The 19,516-nt window shown below is 41.2% G+C and overlaps 1 protein-coding gene and 1 long non-coding RNA gene across 2 annotated transcripts in view; both read right to left on the bottom strand.

Moving 5' to 3' along the window:
- Positions 1 to 697: 697 nt before the first annotated feature.
- The window catches only part of LOC140694778 (uncharacterized), a 30,798-nt gene continuing 11,979 nt past the window's right edge, over positions 698 to 19,516 (bottom strand). The window contains exons 4-10 of the mRNA XM_072957846.1: positions 8,856 to 8,882; positions 6,990 to 7,048; positions 6,640 to 6,757; positions 5,980 to 6,103; positions 1,350 to 1,409; positions 1,094 to 1,251; positions 698 to 815 (exon numbers count right to left, since the gene is read on the bottom strand). Coding sequence (XP_072813947.1) covers positions 6,752 to 6,757; positions 6,990 to 7,048; positions 8,856 to 8,882 — 92 coding nt within the window. The 3' untranslated portion in view covers positions 698 to 815; positions 1,094 to 1,251; positions 1,350 to 1,409; positions 5,980 to 6,103; positions 6,640 to 6,751. The remainder of the gene's footprint in view (positions 816 to 1,093; positions 1,252 to 1,349; positions 1,410 to 5,979; positions 6,104 to 6,639; positions 6,758 to 6,989; positions 7,049 to 8,855; positions 8,883 to 19,516) is intronic.
- LOC140694787 (uncharacterized) lies at positions 2,996 to 5,127 on the bottom strand. The gene is made up of 2 exons (XR_012070425.1): positions 4,909 to 5,127; positions 2,996 to 3,254 (listed from the first exon to the last, which is right to left on the bottom strand). It is a non-coding gene; the product is annotated as an uncharacterized lncRNA (long non-coding RNA).

Below are 19,516 nucleotides of genomic sequence, written 5' to 3'. Positions count from 1 at the left end.
AGTATGGTCTCATTTTTAAATAAAGCATATATACACACACGTATACATGGAATTCTCATATGTGTGTATATATGTATGTCATAGGCATAAAGGTCATGAAACATATATATCAAATTTTCAACAGTTTTTACTCTTCGGAAATAAGGGGAAGGGAGGTAGGGCCTTCCTGTACCACCACAGTTCTCTTTTCAGTATTTCAGTTAAGTATACTTGGAATTTAAAAGTTTATTTAAGTCCGAAGTAAAATGGACAATGCCTCCACAAGACAGAATGCTATACTGGTCATCAAAAATCATGCCAGAGGAGATAGAATATTGTAGAAAAACATATAAAAAGCCAAATGGAAAATGGAGGTGTCCACACAGTAAACAGTCACAGAGTGCTCTCTGGTTTTTTATGACAGAGGTGATCCACACTGATGAAAATATACGTTAACGTCTTAATTATTATCTTTGAATAGCGGGACAAGGATAGCCTCTTTTGCCCCCCTTTTCAGAGTTATTATTTTAAATGCACATTCTTTTTCATCTGAAAAAAGCATTTTTCGGTGTGTAGTACTATGCATTGGAGAATAATACAAGAATACTTAGAGAAACAAGTAACTAGGAGACAAAGCAGCAGCATCACACAATGTAGGACGGGCGATCCTGATTAACACCACGCAGTTACATAAGGACCCATAAAGTGAGAGCACCTGCTGTAACAGGGCGTGGCCCCCTTCTATTTGTCAGCAGTGTCTTCAGGGCTGAGGCAGTTCTGAGCACGGCCAGTGTCAGTGCTGGTGTCTTGATTGATGCTACTGGGGGTGAGGGCACCTGCAAGCCGAGAGGAAGAACAGAAATCATCCTCTGCCTTTTCTGTCTTGTTTCTTTGTTACTTTAAAAGAGAGCCATATATAAGATAAACCGTGTATCTCCCCAAATGAAATTTCAGTAATGAAACCGTTTTTAAAGACTTCACAGCTTATATTCTGCCTATAACTGTCTTTTCAACAAAGATCATATTTATTAAATGTTAATTAACTCAGTTAATTAACTCCCTGTTGAAACATTCTAGTAAAGAACATGAAATGCAGTATGTAAAAGAACCACACCTGCAGTGACTAGCTCAGCTGTCTTGACGGCAGTGCAGTCAGCCCCCACCATCCCGTGGCCCTGAGCTCCTGATGCTGGTAAGAGATTACGCTGCCGCCTCAGATGGAGAGAAACGGTGAAAGCATTTCTTGAACCCTACAGCACTGACAAAACATAACTGACAAATCCCAGGCCCCTTTGAGGCTCTCATTTTCTGTTTCTGGCCAACCCCCATCAATGAGCAGAACCACCCAATCCCCGAGCCATGGGACTCACGTGGGAAGCAGTTTTGGAGAAATTTCCAGGTATAGAATGTAACCAACTATACATAGAACTCTGAAAAAGAAAAGATGCCATACTCTGATTTTGGAAGACACTCAAAATATTCTCCTAAGCCTTAGTAGCTGGAAAGGCTGGGCTTCTCCTAAGTCACTTATTTATTTCACAGCCAGTAAGCATCTCCCTCAAATCCTGCTTCCCTGTGTCTGCTGGGAGCTTGAAGCACACTGCTGCTGTCGATCTTATAAGTCACATGGCAGAGACATGTGTCTCACGCCTGCAATCCTCACACAGGCTCGCTCCTAGCCTCACTGTCTGAACTGGGCCCCATTTTCTCACCTGTTTATTTGGTATCTGTTCTTCTGTAAGCTACCTGAAATGCGTTTTGGAACATGTCAGAAGAAGCAGTGGGTTGAGAAATGGACAGATTGAGAGGTGAGAGATGGGCAGACAGAGAGAGAGACTCCAAGAAAAGGGGAACAAATAAAATTTCCTATGCAAAACCCTCTTCTAATCAGGGAAGGAAACCACCACGGAAAAGTGTGAAGAGGCAGGTAGCTTAGGACTGTTTCCTGGATTCCATGAAAAGTAACACCAAGAGATGAGAGGGTAGAACTTTAAATAGTAAAAGAAAAAAAGCACGCATGCTTGAAAAATATATCTACAATATGTACTTTCTAAAGAATAGACTGAAATCAGCAGGGCCCAATAACACTACACTTGGGTATTTACAGAAGTGAGAATCCCATCTCCAAACCACAAGGCATCCCTTCAGAGCACTGACAGTCTACATGGGGCGGTCATAAAGCCATCACCGCAAAAGCTATGCTACCCTGCACTTACGAGGAATGAGCAGCTGTGCTCAGGTTGCCCATGCGCATCATTTACACCCCACAGCACCTCTACGGGGGGGACGCCTAGCGAGCCCCGTCTCTGCAGGACAGAAAACCAGTTCTGGAGAGGCTAAGCCGACTTACCAGTTCTCCATCTCACAGGACTGGTCTCTCCAGAGCAGGACACGAACTTGGACCCACGATTGTAACCATGGTACTACAGTGCTTTGTGTGCTGTTTGTGTGTATAATACATTTGTTTCTATCATGAAAGGTTACTTAATAAATGATCGGTTGTCTTGTCTATCTCATTAGCTCACAATCAATCTTTATACTGTTGAATTGTACTCTTTTCCCCTGAAGAAAGGAACGGAAACAGCGGGGGTCAGAAAGAGGTGGGGCTCCATTCTTTATCTGGGATCTCATCTCATCGAAGTCCCCAAACAGGGAAAAGGAGCAAATGTTCTCTTTATCTTTTAAAGAGAGGGCTCCAGTGATGGTGACTTATTCAATTACAAAATCAAGGCTGGGGAAAGGGCACATGCAGCAACTAGAGCAGTATCAGCTGTAGGAAGGTCAAAAGTGCTCACGGGAGGGCTCAGGGGGCAGCCTCATTTAATTTCAATCAATAAAACAATAACAAACTCTAAAAATACTGGCCTACAATGGATTAGCTCTTTCTTGACATCTAGCAAGTTTCCACAGCCCACATGTAACATTATCGGGAACCAGTGAAAGGAAGAGTCCACAGACAAGGAAAATCAATGCCACAGGCAGGCTGAAACCCAGGCTGGAGTTTAGGAAGAGAAAGGGCATAGTTAAGAACTGGGGAAAGGCTGGGGAAAAAAATCATCACAAGGACTCTCAAGCATCATCCAACAATCATATAATCATTCATTCAAGAGAGAGTTACTGAGGTCGTATTCTGTGCAAGATTGTACAGCGGGTGAAGCAAGAGCGCAGCGTCCATGGTGGCAGCAAGTTGCGGGGCTCAAATACACTTCTGATCCCGGTACCTTGCACACTTGTCCTCAATATAAAGGCAAAGATAATTAAAGTAAAATAATACTCTGTAAACTCAAAGCATTGTTGAAAAAAAAAAGTTAAAGAAGACCTAAATACCAGGACAGACACTCCACACACATTCCCCTATCAAAAAAAGTGCTCTTGGAATGGCAGTGCTCCCCAGAGCGATCCGTATATTCAACGTGGTCTCGATCACAATCCCAGCGGGCTCCTCTGCAGAAACTGACTATCTGCTGCTACAATTCATATGGGAATTCGAGGATCTCAGTAACCAATACGTACTTGAAAAAGAAAAATTTGAGAGGACTTATAATTCTCAATTTCAAACCTTACAACTGTATCTCCAGGTGAGATTAGAGGCCATTGTGAAGTTATTACTGTGTTAATCCTTATTTACTAAATTCTCTACAATGAATATTACTGTTACAATAAGAAAAATAAAAAGTAAGTTATCCTTTAAAACATGCACACCGATTCATTCATTGGGAAAAAATTATTCTATCAATTAAGAGATAAATATCTATTGAAAAAGGACAACTTAAAAACAAGAGTGCATTTGCATTTTTCATAAATTGAAAACTGAAAAGCACAAAGACGTCAAGTTTCTAGGGAGACCAATGCAACATATTAATAGTTATTTTCAGAAATTCTAATTTAACAATGAAAACTCTGGAAAGGGAAAATCGTGACTGAGAGCCAACTGCAAACACATGGAGAGCAAAGGCCTAGAAATCACAGTTCCTTTAACTCTGCTCCTAACACAATAGGAGAGGAAATTCCTCACTGAGGGGACAGTGGAATCCCATGCATAAGACAGGATACACAGTACAAACTGCACTAGAATTGGGGGTGATTTCCATAGAAGAATTCTAAAGTTACAAAATTGCTGAAAAACTATTAAAACACTGACAGAAAGATTAAAACACACAGTCATATATATTATATAGAAACATATGTAGTCTGCTCCCATGTTGCATTTAAATACAAATATATTTGTTCATTTATGGGCACTTATGACTTTATCCCTGGTAGAATATTTCAACTAAAACAAATAATCAATATAACACTCCTTTTGTTAAATCTACTTGATAAGTTACTCTGCTATGTAAACATAATGTGTCTAAGATAGATCTAAAATTAGTGAAAAAGAGCTTTGTATGGCTTCTTGAACTATTCTCAAAATTCAAAGCTTAATTTTAAAACAGATCTGAACAGTAATTCTATATTACCTTTCCCGTCGTGAAATGAACAACACAGTCTGTTGTCAAAATTCTGTCCTTACAATGATTCACGAGCACCGTATCCTCACAAAACTGCTGGACAGCAAGGCACTATCCAGACACTGTGACCCAACAAATGAAACACAATGAAGACAGTGACCCTATTCTGGAGGGCTTATAGTCTGTGTCAACACCAGGGTTTTATTTGATTGGTTTGATTGGTTGGCAAAATAAAATCAATCAAGTACTTTCTTCTTTGAGCATTCTATAAGTCATGACTCTGCTGTTAGTGTCATGAGCAGGAAAGACTTAAGCATGACTTGATTAGATCAACTAGCAACAATCATCACTGGAGAGTGAGTAATAAAGAAGTTAACTGATAGCAATGCTTCTCCCTACATGAGACCTAAAATAAATCGACACTGATATCCGAAAAGAAAATGAGAATTTGAGGTCCCCAATAAGAAAAAAATCTAACAAGAAATCAAAAAAGTAAAGATTTTTTCATTAACGTTTCCTGGAAAGATTGGAGCATGGTGGTGTTGAGCTCAGATGCTAGGGAAAAACATGAGGGTCTGAATTCCCACAGCACTGGGTAGCTTTGACACTAATATGTCAGTCAAATTCTCTGCATCTCAGTCTCCGATGCATAGACTGGGGACAACAACCGCACCCATCTCCTAGAACGGTCCTAAGAATTAAGTTATTTTATATATACAAGTTTTAATAAAATACATCAGATATTAAATATTACCCCAAAAGCACAAGGAAAAATGAAAACAGAGATAAATTGGAGTTCATTAAACTTTAAAACTTTGCTTCAAAAGACACCATCCAGAAAGTGAAAAAACAACACTCAGGAGAAAATTTTTTCAAATCATTTATCTGATAAGGAATTTGTGTATCAAAAAAAAAATTCCACAGCTCAACAATAAAAAGGCAACTCAATTAAAAAATGAAAAAAGAATCTGAAAAGATATTTTTCAAGGAAAATATACAAATGGCCAATAAGCACAATGAAACGGTGTTCAATAACATTAGCTCTAAAGGAAATCAAGTCAAAACAACTAGGAGAAACCGCTTCACATTCACTACAATAGGTTAAAATCAAAAAAAGATTAACAAGCACTAATGAGGACACAGAGGAAGCAGAGCCCGCAGCCATTGCTGGTGAGGATGTAACACAGCGTGACCACTTTGGAAAACATCCTGGCACGTCCTCAGAGAGTTGAACATTTGGCTTCTGAATGATCCAGCAATTCTGCTTCCTGGGCACACAAGTAAGAGAACTGAAAACAAATGTTAACATAAAAACTCCTACAGGAATATTCACCATTACTTTTCGCCATTAATTTTCAGAGCCAAAAAACAGAAACAACCCAAATGACTATCACGTGATGAATGGGTAAACAAAGGGGCCCAGCCATACAGTGAAATATTATTCAGCAATAGCAAAGCATAGAGTACTGACTCAGGCCACAACATGGACAAACATTGAAAACGTTACTCAGTGTGAAAGAAGTCAGTCAAAATAGACGGTTCCACTTACATGAAGTGACTCGATTTGCATGAAATGTTCAGCACAGGCAAATCCACAGAGACAGAAGAGTGGCTCCCTGGGGCTTGGGGAGGATGGGGAAGTTGATAATGTCTGCTTATGCGTACTGGGTTTCCTGTTGGGGGGAAGAAAATATTCTAAGATTGACTGGGATGCACATTTCTGGGCATAGAGTAAAATCCGCTGTACATTTTAATGGGTGATTTGTATTAAAACTGTTAAGAACAAAAGCACCTCGGATTAGTACCTTCCATAGTAAATGCAAATTGCTAACATTTATTACAGGAAGAAGAAACTGCCCTCAGCATGAAAGCAGGAGATCAGCAAATATTAGTTAACCGAAATTGGACAAGAGCATTTCACTTGAAACTGTTGCTGAGTGTACAAGAAATATTCAGACATGACAAGGAAAATCAGTTTGACATCACGAAGAAGCATTCTGCTTCAAATGCAAATCAAGGATTCGGCAAGCCCAGCTGCTACAAATGACCAGAGAAGAAACCTGGTTCTTAAAACAAGCACCAGAGCCAACAAGGAAATGGTGGTGAGGAAAGCAGGCGGCCTAAAATCTGGAACAGTGTGCTACAAATAATTTCTCCACTGAAAATTCAAAAATAAAATGAAAGTGATGTAATGCTGTGTTGAACTCACGTGAATGGGCTTCCTGCAGTGCTTGACAGTTCTGTAACCCCGAATGACTCAGGAGAATCAGCATGGCTCCTGGGAGTCCCCAAGTAACTGCCCATCAGCACGCTGACCACCATCACATCTGCCAGGGTTGAATTGCAGAGAAGAGAGCAACCTCTGAAAGGCACAGGGAATGTTGACAAGGGAATAAAAGGCTGCGGTCAATCCTGGGACAGAGGCCCTGTGAGCAGAGGCCAGAAGGCTGCAGGTGAACTGGAGTGGCCCTGGGGCAGGAAGGGACCACAGGGGAGCATATCTCAATTATCTCCTCTCTCTCCCTCGGGTAGGAGGGATAAAGCCTGCATCCTTCTCACCTGGAACTGTGGGTTCTGGCTGGCGGAAGTCTTACCGACACGGAATGAATTTCTCAAGACTGTGGAAAAAGGAAAGAAAGCGAGAGGGATTAGGGAGCCAAATCCACGAGTCTCTCAAATGCTCCCATATTTATTGTGTATAATCAAAGTAAAAAGTCAATAACAGTTGTGAGATAGTAGGCAGGAACTTGGGGAAAGAAGGGATGAGACAGAGATTGTAGACTCCACCATGAGTACTAAGGCTTAGTTTACCTTTAGGGAAGTCATGGGCTGAGGGGAACAAGATACATTTTTTAGACATGTTCATTACAAAGCAGACCACCAGACCAGCCTGGTCCCTGTTTTGGGGATAATAGACTATCTAACACCACGCAGGCCTGGCGTTTATAGCTGAGGGCCTGGGTCATTGCTCTGCAATAAGCAGTGTGCTATCTATAACCTCAAATATGCAAGCAAGGCATTGTCTCTGCTTTTTATGGCAAGGAGACAGGAGTGAGGATGCACAGGTGTTTGCTTTAAAGCAGTTAATAAGCACATTTTTTTTCTTAAAGTTGACAGGCGGCTGGGATGTGTTACAACTTGTTAACTCAATCATGGGCTCCCACATGGAACCATTATGGAGGACATCCTAGGATGACAAATCCTGGCTCTGGATCTTTTCCTGCCAGCTTCGGCCACTCCAGCAGGGTCTAGACACATCCCTGAATAACGATCCCACAGAACCACCTAAACTCTTAACTCCTGGTGCTTGAAACTTAATTTTAGCTCTACACAACTTAATGTAGAAAAGTTTCAGAAATAAAAGATATTATATTCTTTTTATATCTCATCATAAGACTGATTTTTCTGATTGCTCTAAGCTGCTTCTACATGGTAAAGCACCTAATTCTGCAGGTGAATTCAGTACTTTCCTTTGGGCATAACTAGACAGTCTGGGCTGTCTGACTTCTATTAGTCAAATACCAATACACTTAATTGATTTCTTTGTTCATCAATTTCAGCCTGGAGGTGAGGGTCTATCACTATTTTCCTCAGCCCACCCTCTACTCTTTTCTCATCAGCATCTCAGGCCTCCTGAAAACAAAACAAAGCATTTGTTTCCCTTCATCTACACTTTCCACAAAGGCAACAGGAATCATCATGCCTAGAGAATGAATTCAACACAAATGTTAAAACAAAAATCTATAAACCTGAAGCAACTCCATCTCCGACTCATGATACACAATGACATGAGAGTAAGTGTGTCAGGTACAAAGCATGCGTGAGCCTGACCACCTCATTTCTATTCTTCAAAGGAAGGAAGGTTTTCGTATTTTTTATTATCATTCTTTGTCATTGTTTCTGATTAAGCCAAAAAATTTTTTATGAAATAATTAAGCACTGCAATAACAGATTTTCGCTGTATCAATTACAGAAGGAATTCAGAGGGGATAGGAAAACCCACCTCTGTAAAAAATGCAAAATTCCTTCCCCTGTTAAGAACACGAATACAAAATGCAACAGAATTCAAATTCTTGTGGAGAGGACAAAAGCCACAGAATCAAAGCAAAGTCATTATTATGACTCAATCCAAAATTCACTGGACAAACATGCTCAATGCATTCAAATAATTTTTAAGGCACACTGCAAACCATTCACTTAATTATCTACAGGCTAGAGGAAGAATTTCCCTCTATAACAGACAACATAAATCAATAGGTTGCCCCACCAAACAAGGAACAAACATCAGGTTTTTTGCAGTTCTGATAAATCAGCAAGTTTTAAAGATCAAAATCCAGAAATTTTAAACATTCATTCACACCAGAATGAATCAAGCACTTAAAAAAAATAAATAACCCAAAGAAACTAAACACATTGATCACGTACCTGGATCAATGAGAAATTCTTGTACAGCTGGAAAAAAAGAACAGTCTATAGACTTATACTTGAAAAATAAAACTACTTTTAAAGATAACTGCTAAAACACATTTCATCATTCATGTTGCCTTGAAAAATCTGAGGCACTTGTCTCTGATCAGAAAAGCAATTCTGAGTATTAGTATGTTACAATTCAGTGCCAGTTTGCTTTAGAAGAAAAAAGAAAAGCTACTGTTTCTCATCTTGCACAAAGTTTAAAGAACCTCCCTGCCTCTATCTCCTCCCATTTTCTAAGCTCATGCTCCCCAACCCTTCTGAAACAATTATGAGAACCTCTTATTCCCACCAATATGCCAAATCACAAAAGAGTATCAATTTATTTGTGTAAATATATACCTACACCTTGAACTGGAGGAGAAAGATTTCAGAAGGCTATATGGAACTTATTGCTACATTCCTGAAATCACACACATACACGTTCACAGAGACACAGACATATACAAACTGAATTACTGGGCACTTCACAAGCTAAGGACTTACAACTTCTAGAAGATAACTTTGTAGTTAGTTTAAAATACAAAACGGTCAGCTTTTGAAAGCCTTGAACATTGCAAAATCATCCAAATATCAATGAGATCCAATTAGCCTTCTCTGTAGAATGTAATTCCCCATGATGGCAAAGCAGACCCTAAGAAGTAGTGGATCCAAGACTCGTGTTTTTCACTAGCTATGATCGTTTTAAAACATGTAAACAGATTTAGAAAGGTATGTCCCTATGACATTTATTCTTATTGAGATGGCATATGTATTCAATTGTCTATGCAGAAAATAGGACCCATGATGGTGTTTAAGAAATATTTTGTGTATTGAAATATTTATTTTTAAGTGCAGACAAGGAGGGTGGGTATTACTCCATTGTAGAGCACCTGTTGTGCACGCACATGTTCCTGGCTTCAATCCCCAGTACCTTCATGAAAATAAATAAATACAAGTGCTTACTTAAAAATAAGAATAAATTTATATAAAAAAATAAATGCAGACTAAAAACCACTGCAATCTAGGAGCCACAATTATAATAAAAAACAAGTGTTTCTATCAAATATTGACTATACGCCAATCACAGAGACAACCACAAATCACACCTGACAACCATCACGTGTGATTCTCAGCAATCCTACTAAGTAGACACGGATGAGAAACCCGGCTCTGCGGATGAGGAGACGGAGCTCGGAGGAGCCGGGGACACTGACCGTCCTGCTCCCCGTGACACCGCGTCAGCCCAGGGCAAGCGCTGACAGAGCTGCACTGAGGGGACACCCAGCTGCATGGAACCATGGGGGATTGGGGAGTCCTAGAAAATACTCAAAAGTGTTCAATGAAAAACCATCTCAAATATATTACTCTGTGCCCCATCCTCTAAACAGAGAACATGTCTGGGACCTTTTTGATGCCTCCGTGTCCTTTCTGCCATCATCAGTTACGTGCCCTCTCAGCGCGACCAGTCATGAACTGGACCCCATACGAAGTGCACTCAGATGGAAGAGCTTTAAAAGCTGTTTTATGAAGTTTGTAAGACTCTGTCTATTCCTCACACAGGCGGTCATCCAGCACTACTCACCGGTGCGGATGTACCACCTGAAATCACACCTTTCTGTTTTTTAAAATCCCTTCATGTAATACAGACTTTTAAACAGCAAAGAAGCAGCTCAACCACAGACAGTGGACAGCTTTTCACCAAATGGACTCGAACAGCACATCTGACAACCTGGAAGCCCTTGTCTTCTATTAAACCCACTTCCAGGTACTTCATCATTTTCGGATTGGTGGACTCGGCCTCTGAATGGCCTACTCAGAGAGATCCCATCCTCACATCCGGGGGTGGGAGAGGACCCTGCTGCTGGGAGAAATCAGTGAGGAAGGTGGACATCCTCCAGCCATTTCTGCACGGGTAGAAATGCCACATGCTCAGAAATTATACCGTCAGCACCCCTGGGCTCCCATGGACTGGTTTCACATTAAGCAAACTTATGACACACTGATGCAAGAAAACCAGAAATTTAATTTATTAATGTAACAGGAGATGTGAAACTACAAACCAGATTGAAATATCAGAGTTCAACCATGAGTACAGATTCTCCTCCACGGCCCAATCTCGGGCAGGCAGTCACATGGCAAGCGTGGACAGAAGCAGAGCAGGAAGGGTTTCTAGATTAACTCAATGGACTAAATTTCTGTTATAAGAACAGATCTACTGCCTGGAAAACAATTAATGCCAATCACGGGGCACACTCCATGGACAGTGGCTGAGACACGACTGTGAGCACCTGTATAACTCCACTTTCCCTGTCCTTTCTGGTCTAACTGATGCAGAGGTACAGAGATCCAGGGATGCAGATACCTGTAAACACCCAAAGCCCATCCCTGGGAGCCTGGAAACCAGATAGCCAGGATTTAAATCCCAGCTCTGCCACTTACTAGCTCTGTTACCTTGGCCAAATTACTTACCCTCTGTGTGCCTCAATTTCCACACTGTAAACCTGGGATAACAATCAAATCTTTCTTACTCACTTGTTGTGAAAATTGGAGGATTCATTTCTGTAAAACTCTCAGAAAAGAATGTAGCACATTTTTGGTGCCCAACAAATTTCAATTTAATAAGAAAGTGATTTACAAGTCTCCCATCTAATCATCTTCTGTGTTTCATGACTATTCTGAGTCCCAAAGGAAATACTTATTTCCCCTCTTATAAACTCTTGAGGAGCACCCTTCTGTTTCAAGCCACCACCTGTTTAAACTGAGGGGGGATTCCCTCCTCCCCACTCCTCTGGTCCATGGGAGACTGCTTCTCCCTTCACACTCCTGACCACTGGCCCACGGCTAGCCCTCCTCACACTAACAGATTGAGGTGTGAGTCCGGGGAGACAAGCAGGGCATATGAAAGCTTTCCTTCCCCTCCAGTGTTGGCCACCCTTAGGAAGCAGCCGGGATGCTCAGTTCCATGGCAAGACAGTCCTGTGCATTATGGGTCAGAATCTCTCAAGGGAATGCTCGCTGTGGACCAGAGTTACCTGGGACTGCGTAAGTCTCTAATTCTGGGACATAGTGTCATGACACTCACTCTCCCACAGCCCTGAATTTCATGGAGAACGTGGCTTCATCAGTAATAAAGGAGACACTTATCGCCTGCCTGTTCTTCTTTGTCATCTCTCAGTTGGCTGCTGGACACAACATGTGTATAAGTATTGGGTCCCCTTAAGCCCCAACATATATGAAGTAACAAAAATTCTGTGGCTTAACATTGGTTCAGGGCGACTGTGTAACTGTCCTGACTCTGCTGATGCTAAATTATGTGTATAGGAACTATGGAACCTCCTCAAATATCTTTCATCATAAAACCAGCTTTTCTTATTTTCCTGTTTCTCAGTAATTGCCAAAGACTATCAAATGATGGCTTCACACCAAACAGCAGTTAAGATTATGAGCCCTCTTGTCATACACACTGTGCTAAACACTTTACATAATTTCTAATTCTCACAATTCTACAAAGCAGAAATGAGTGTCCCCATCTCACAGACGAGGGAAAAACTCAGAAAGAACTGACTCAGGATCACGTAGCTCAGTGGCAGCGCGTGCACGCAAACCCAAGTCAAAACACCACACCCTTTTGTATATGTACCAAATCTCCTACCACCCATTGACACACAGCGGTGGGGATAATACTTAGGGAACTCAGTACACTTTTCAGCTTTAAGGTGCTCCAGAGGCCGCTTCTAGCTCTTTTATAAAATCCCGGCTCACTGGTTTCTAACACTGCAAGAAAAGTCCGATGTTGCAACTGTTTGCACAGGAAGTCTGAAATGTTCACAGCGAGATGATAGAATAAAACTAAGACATAAGCAGAATAATAGTTCCAGGTAGTCAGACATAATGGACATTGTGCTACCCTGAATCACTAAGCAAAGGAATCAAAAAAAAAAAAAAAAGTTGTTTAAGACTTCCTTTACAAACAGGAAAGTTAAGACTGTAAGAAGGTGTAACAGCGCCACCTATGGCTTAAAAGGCCTTCCTGGTTGCCTGGAAAGGTGCAACACAAAAATTGCCTGTGGATCAGAAACAAGAATCAGATAACTAAAAGCTTATGTAGCACATACTGCTCTCCTAGTCCTCATGTCTTGCACTGTAGCAAAAACCAACAGACCTGTACTAGGCCTATATTCATAAAAGTCATGTCTGTATTTTTCCAACAGGAGGTAATCTAAGTATCTTGCAAAATACTTCTCAAAGAGCCAGGAAATCATAGAAGTGTATTGAAATACAAAAACATTTATTTACATATTAAAACAGCATGAGCTTTTTTCTATTAAAAAAGCTGACATGTCAAATCAATGTTTTGATATTTTAAAACCTATTAAGAGTGCAGAAAAATAAATCAAAATTTTCTTTAATCACAAAAGAGAGAAGCTTATTCCCTGAAAATGATCAATGTGGATTTTTCTAAACTTAATGCTTCTGGTCAGAGTCCTACGAATTTAAATATCTGAGTGTATAGTTACACGGCAGCATGAACACTGAGTTGTAACAATACACATTCTGTGTAAATAATCTTCAAGGTCGTCTGCTTAAGTCAATTTAACTAGTCCCTGTCTCAATAGAATGATACAGATTTCATTAAAACTTCATACTGCACGCACACACACACACAAAACCCTGAATCCTTGTTACTTTAAGCCATATTCATATATATCCATATTGAATATGCATCAGAAACAAGCCACCCTCTTTAGTATTCACAGTTGATCCTTCTAAACTATCTGTCATTGTGACAGCACATTTTTACTAAGCAGCTCTTGGATGCTTTGTATACAAGGCGTCTACCTCTCACAGTCAGACATGGTAAACGGCATCACTCAAATTTCACAAATGAGGAAATATACTTAAGCCATGGAAACAACGTACATATTTATCATCAGGAAAGAAAAGAGTAAAGATTTTACTTTCAATATGCACTGACAAACTTTTCCTCCATACTAAGACTACATACATAAAACAAATTCAGTCATTGTAAATTATTCTGTCAATAAGCACCACTAGAGAAAAACAAGCAACATCATTAGCAATGATTGGACTTTCAAAGCCCACTCCTATTTTGCACTATAATCATTTTTAATGTTTTGTTTTTAGTGCTTACATAGCACTAATATAAAGAAAACATAAACTATTTAAGTCATTACCTGAGAATGCAACATTTGTGAAAATGTACAATTTTAATTTATGCCGCTCTGTCTCACATTCTCACTGGTGTCTCTCCTTTGAAGGCCTCATCAGGCTGAGATCGCCAAAATCGGTCATTTATGGACTCACAGGAGTTCGGGAAACCACTCAACGGGAGGCTGATCAGAGGAGAAATTGAGAATGCATCCTGTGCAGCCTGGGTTCCAGCACCGAGCTAGGCACCGCCAGCTGCGTTTGATTTGGGACAAGCTGCCCACCTCTCAATCCCTCAGCTGCAAAAAGGAGACATTGATACCTACCGTCAAACACCTGCTTTGAAGTAAAACATGAGAAAAACAGTTTAGCCTTTGGTAGGTGTCCACTCACAGCAAGCTTGGTCATTATGATGATGAGGATTACTTTTAATAAGTTAAGCTAGACCAAAAATTAGAAATCACCATAAAGGAGAAACATTTTAACTCAATAAGCATTTCCTTTTGAATGGATTGATAAAAGTTCTAATGATTTTTTTAATAAACCAAATTTTGTCCATTAATTTTAGATTTACCGGTTTATGGACAAGTCTCCAAAAAAAGAATTAGAGGCCTCTAACCTCTGAATACTAAGAAAGTAAAGTTTAAAAAAATTATGGGGGAGAGTATACCTCAGTTGAGAGAGTATGTGCTCAGCACGCATGAGGCCCTCAGTTCAGTCCCCAGTAACTCCATTTAAAAACTTTTATTTAAAAAAAAGGAGAATTAAAGGAAAAAGATGGAGGACTACAGAATTTTTTTAGAGAATCCACTCAGATTTAAGATGGGGAAAAAATATCCATTTCTCACAGGAAATCTTGAGAACTATGTAAACCGGATCTGAGATGTCTAGTCTTTAACATTATTCATGAATTCATATTACCAAGTCTTAAAACTACCTGATAACCCACAGTGGTGATAGTGATCATAAAACCTGACAATGCGGATCGAACTCTGGCTAGGACTGCTCTGTTCTGACATCTCTGCCCCTGAGGCCTCACCAGGCTGAGAGCACTAAATTTTGTCATTCATGAGCATCTCGTGTAAGTCTTCCATTTATGCTTCTCAGTCTCCTCTCACCAGCCCCTCTGAGGGAAGCACTGTTATCATCTTCCCCACACGCAGATAAGGTCACTGAGGTACAGAAACTAAACCTGCTCCAGGTCACATCGGCATTAAAGGACGTCTGTATTTCTGCTGTTTTGCGATTGACAAAGGAATCTGAGATATCAATACAAGATAGACTGTTAAATAATCAAGTCTGTCAGCTCTTCACCTCAAAGAGCAGATACTATAAATTCCTGATGTAGGATGAGGCTGCCGCCACAAAATGACTCAGCTAGAAATTAATATCCAAGATGAAGCAGCGGATACACATAAATATTCATGACTGTCAACTCCTCTCACGGGTCTTGGCCCTTCACTGCCTGAATGGGGGTGAAATCCCCACCCGTGTCTGGGAGGGTAGCGCGGCTCTTCCAAGTCTCACCCAGGCTTCACAGGCTGTTTCCCCCTACAGACTGTCCTAAATGATTAAAAAGCTCACAAGATTTTTACACCAGCCAAAACTGAAAGACATTTCTGCATATGGAGCACTTTCTCAGGCTTAAACCATTTTTGCCTACACTCAGCAAGGGGGAAAAAAGAAACATGACTCTGCAAAGTCTCTTAGCCTTACCACTCACAGGAGTTGAATGGTCTCAGCACAAGATGACCCTTCACATTACAGGATGAGAACAAAATAAAGCCGCCCCAACAACAAGCACTCCCAGAGACAGCGCTCAGCAGTCTTCTGCACACTCACGGTTGTGCAGCCCTCACCACCATCTATTTCCAGAACACTTCATCACCCCAATAGAACACCCCTGTCACTAGCAGTCACTCCACAACCCCCCTCCACCCAGCCCCTTGCAACCATCATCTGCTCTCTGCCACTGCATGAGCCAATTCTGGGCATTTCTAAGATCACTGAAATCAACAATATGTGGCCGTTTGTGTCTGGTTCCTTTCAGTTAACGTGCTGTTATCAAGGCTTTCCCATGTTGAAGTGGTATCAGCATGTCTCTTTTTTTTTGAAAATGTTAAACTTTATTAGAAGGTGGTAAATACTATCAAAAATAGTTAGAGTGGGGTATAAGGGGTGGGGTTTCAAAGGGAAAAGGCCGGGTTGAGCAGTCAGGGTGGACTACCCAGAGCAGATGGCTTTTTTCATATTCCCCTTTATTTATTTTTTCTTTTTTATTCACTCTTATGTCTGAATAATATTCCACTAAATGGAGATACTACATTTTGTTCTTTCATTCAGCAGCTATATATGGACGAGGTCCAGAAGAATGAGTGTAAGTGGTGGCTAGCAGGGATGGCATTTAAGCAAAGGGCAAGATGTGCTTTCAAAAAAAAAAGTGAACAATCAGAGGCACAAGGAAATTCAGCGCGTTTCTGAGAAAGTGCATGGTTGCTTCAGTAGGACTGCCATGCAGGGCTGTGGGGGATAGTGACAGGAGACACAGTGAGGGAGTCACCTGAGAATATTCCCCACTGTAAGCAGCTCAGCCAATTCTCCTCCCTCATCCTGTATTTTAGAGACATTTTTGCTAGCTTTTCTCTTATTTCAAGTAACAGTACTTTAGTTACACATCTGATCATCTGCATCAGACCACATTAGCTCCAAGCCACAGAAAATCATTCACTGACCGGAGCAGCTCCAAGACATAACATTGATGGACCAGGGAGTCCTGCAGCATCCCATCCTGCAGGCACAAACCACACATGTTCCCTGGTGATGTCCGGAAAGTAAAATGCATGGAAATATCTCACTGCTGCTGCACGACATCTGCCCACAAATTGCCCCCAAATCATGCTGGCACAGCACTACTCAACCCTCGCACTACCCAAAAAAAAAAAAAAAAAGAGAGAGAGAGAGAAAAGAAAAGAAAAGAGAAGAAAAGAAAAGAAAATATAAGAAAAGAAAAGAATAAAGCTAAGAAAGCAAATTTAGGCTCTTCCATTGAAAACCAGCAACCATCACTGCCAGTATCTGAGCTGGAATGATCCTGACTTCAAAAACCACTGTGCAGTTACTATTCAAATGTGACAGACATATATGTATTTCACTTAGATGATATTACAATAGGATTTTTCTTTTCAAAATTTCCAGTTGCAACAATAGCACAAGAAAGTTTATGTTTCATTTTTTAAAAAAAATCAATTATTTTCCACTTTGTTAATTTTGAATCTATTATTATTTTATAAAGGGAGCTATGCTGCAGATTATAAACCAAATATCTGGCTTCTGCAAACAAGACCTATATGACTTCACTATTTCAGAGCAAGCTTTAATGATGCTTTCAAATTGGGGGCGCTCACTAACAGCTCTTTAAATACTGTCAAAGATGTGCTATTATGTAATGCAAAGGGTCTACCTACACATCAACTCAGAAACCAAAGAAACTACACGAAAGCCTTAGTTTATCATTTTAAAATATTCCTATTATTTTGAATATTAAATTTCTTAAAAGATAAGATATTTTTTGAGAAAGACATCAGTTGTATTAAAATTCCTCTCACCAAGAAAGCAATCTTTATCAAGAATTACTACCCCTATGAAAATCCAAAAGACAGGACGTTTCTAGCTAAGTTAACTTACAGATCTCAACACAAGCCTAAATCCTATCTGCTCTCACTTGAACGAGCCCAGCAAAGTCCTGGGCTACTCTGGAACTTAGCTCTTCTGTTCCATATGTTGGCAGAGCTAAGATCATCACACAAGGCAGGGAAGGAGAGAAGAGGTAAGTCCACCTGGCGGCCTCCATCTGTTTACTTCCAGCCACAAGGTGTCGCTAGAGCGACCCCGCTAACAAGCCCTCCACACAAGGAAACCCGGCATCCACTCTGCCCCTGCGGTCCCCAAGCAGCCCCGACGCCCCTCTCCCACTGGTGGCCTCCGAGCCTGTGAATGGTCTTCTAATGACCCTCCCAGTTGGTGACACTCTCCCCCTCTTCCCCGCTACACACACACACACACACACACACACACACACACACACAGCCAAGGCAGCCTTCCCAAAGCACAAATTTGATTACATCTCCCCCACTTCAAACCCATCAGAGGCTCCCTGGTAGAGTTCTAGCCCCACCCCCGACCCTGCTTGTCCATCCTCACCTCAGTACCAGGTCCCCAGTGACCTCAGGGGCCCCGTGACCTGCTGCTACTTCCCACTAGCCTCCAGGCTCATTTTAACTGTTTGTCAAGGAAGTCTTCCTTCCCTCCAACCTCCGCACTTTGGATTAGGTGCCCTGCTGTGTTAATAAAACATTTTAATCTAAGTCAACTTCTGACACTGCTAAGCTCTCAAGAAGCAAGTACATTTTGCTTACTACTGTGGGTCCACCCCCTCTCCCCTAGACACTCAGAATTGCGTGTGTTGTGAATAAAAGAATGAAGGGGTGGGACTCAAAAGGACAGGCAGAGCTGCTCTCCTAAGGGTCACTTCCTGCTGACATCCTTCACTGCCTCTTCTGTGTCAGTTCTAGTAAAAACCAAGCTCCTCCAAAGCCCTCCACCCCTAGGCCCTCTCCAGTGTCCTTCAAAGCAGGGTCACCCACCACCCTGGACCACACAGGGCAGTCTCCCTGAGTCCCCACCCCACAAGCCTCCAGGCCTCTACCCGGGCTGCTCCTGCCACCTGAGTCACCCTCTTGATTCCTTCCCCTGGCTGACTCTTACTCTGTCCTCAGAACTGAATGTAGAGCCAATTTCTTCCAGGAAGTCCTCCCTGATGATGTCCTTTAGCTCTTGGCTGGGCTCCATCTACAGCAGCACTGCTTGGCGACCAACTGGTATTTGTCCACCTGCTCCTATGAGACCATGACCTCTTGGAGGCCACGTGGGAAAAAGGAGTGAGGTGACAAGAGGGGTGGGAAGAGCAAACAGGAAAGTCGCAGCTCAAGTCCCAAATTCAAGGATTCTGTCTCAGATAAAAAGAATAAACTGTTTCATACGTGTGTCATTTGGCTATGATTTTTGTGGCTCATGGAAAACAAGAGCTTGGTGTTCAAGCCTGAAATCCAAGTTACATGCAAAGAAATGTATATATTCATATCCAAAGGAAATCAGAGCTGCTCAACCACACTTTGCAGTTAAAATCCAAAGGAACTTTGATAAAGGCAATCTCCCTCTCTCTCTTTATTTTTATTTATTTATTTTTTTTGGTATCATATAGTTTTAGAAGTATTTGTATAACTAAGTGATGGCTACAGCCTATGATTCTGCACTGGAGTGTTTGGGGCTAAGGAAGCCCAGATTACATGCACTGTGTAAATGCAATCACACCAACACAATGACAGGCGCCCTAGTGGCTGAGCTGAAGTTCCAAAGCAGAGAACCTTATGTTGGAAGACAGCTCTCAGTAGAAAGTAAGAAATGCA

This window comes from Vicugna pacos, unplaced genomic scaffold, assembly GCF_048564905.1.
Source record: "Vicugna pacos unplaced genomic scaffold, VicPac4 scaffold_104, whole genome shotgun sequence".
Lineage (NCBI taxonomy): Eukaryota > Metazoa > Chordata > Mammalia > Artiodactyla > Camelidae > Vicugna > Vicugna pacos.
The sequence above is the reverse complement of the archived record's forward strand: the minus strand, read 5'-3'. Positions and strand labels throughout refer to the sequence as shown.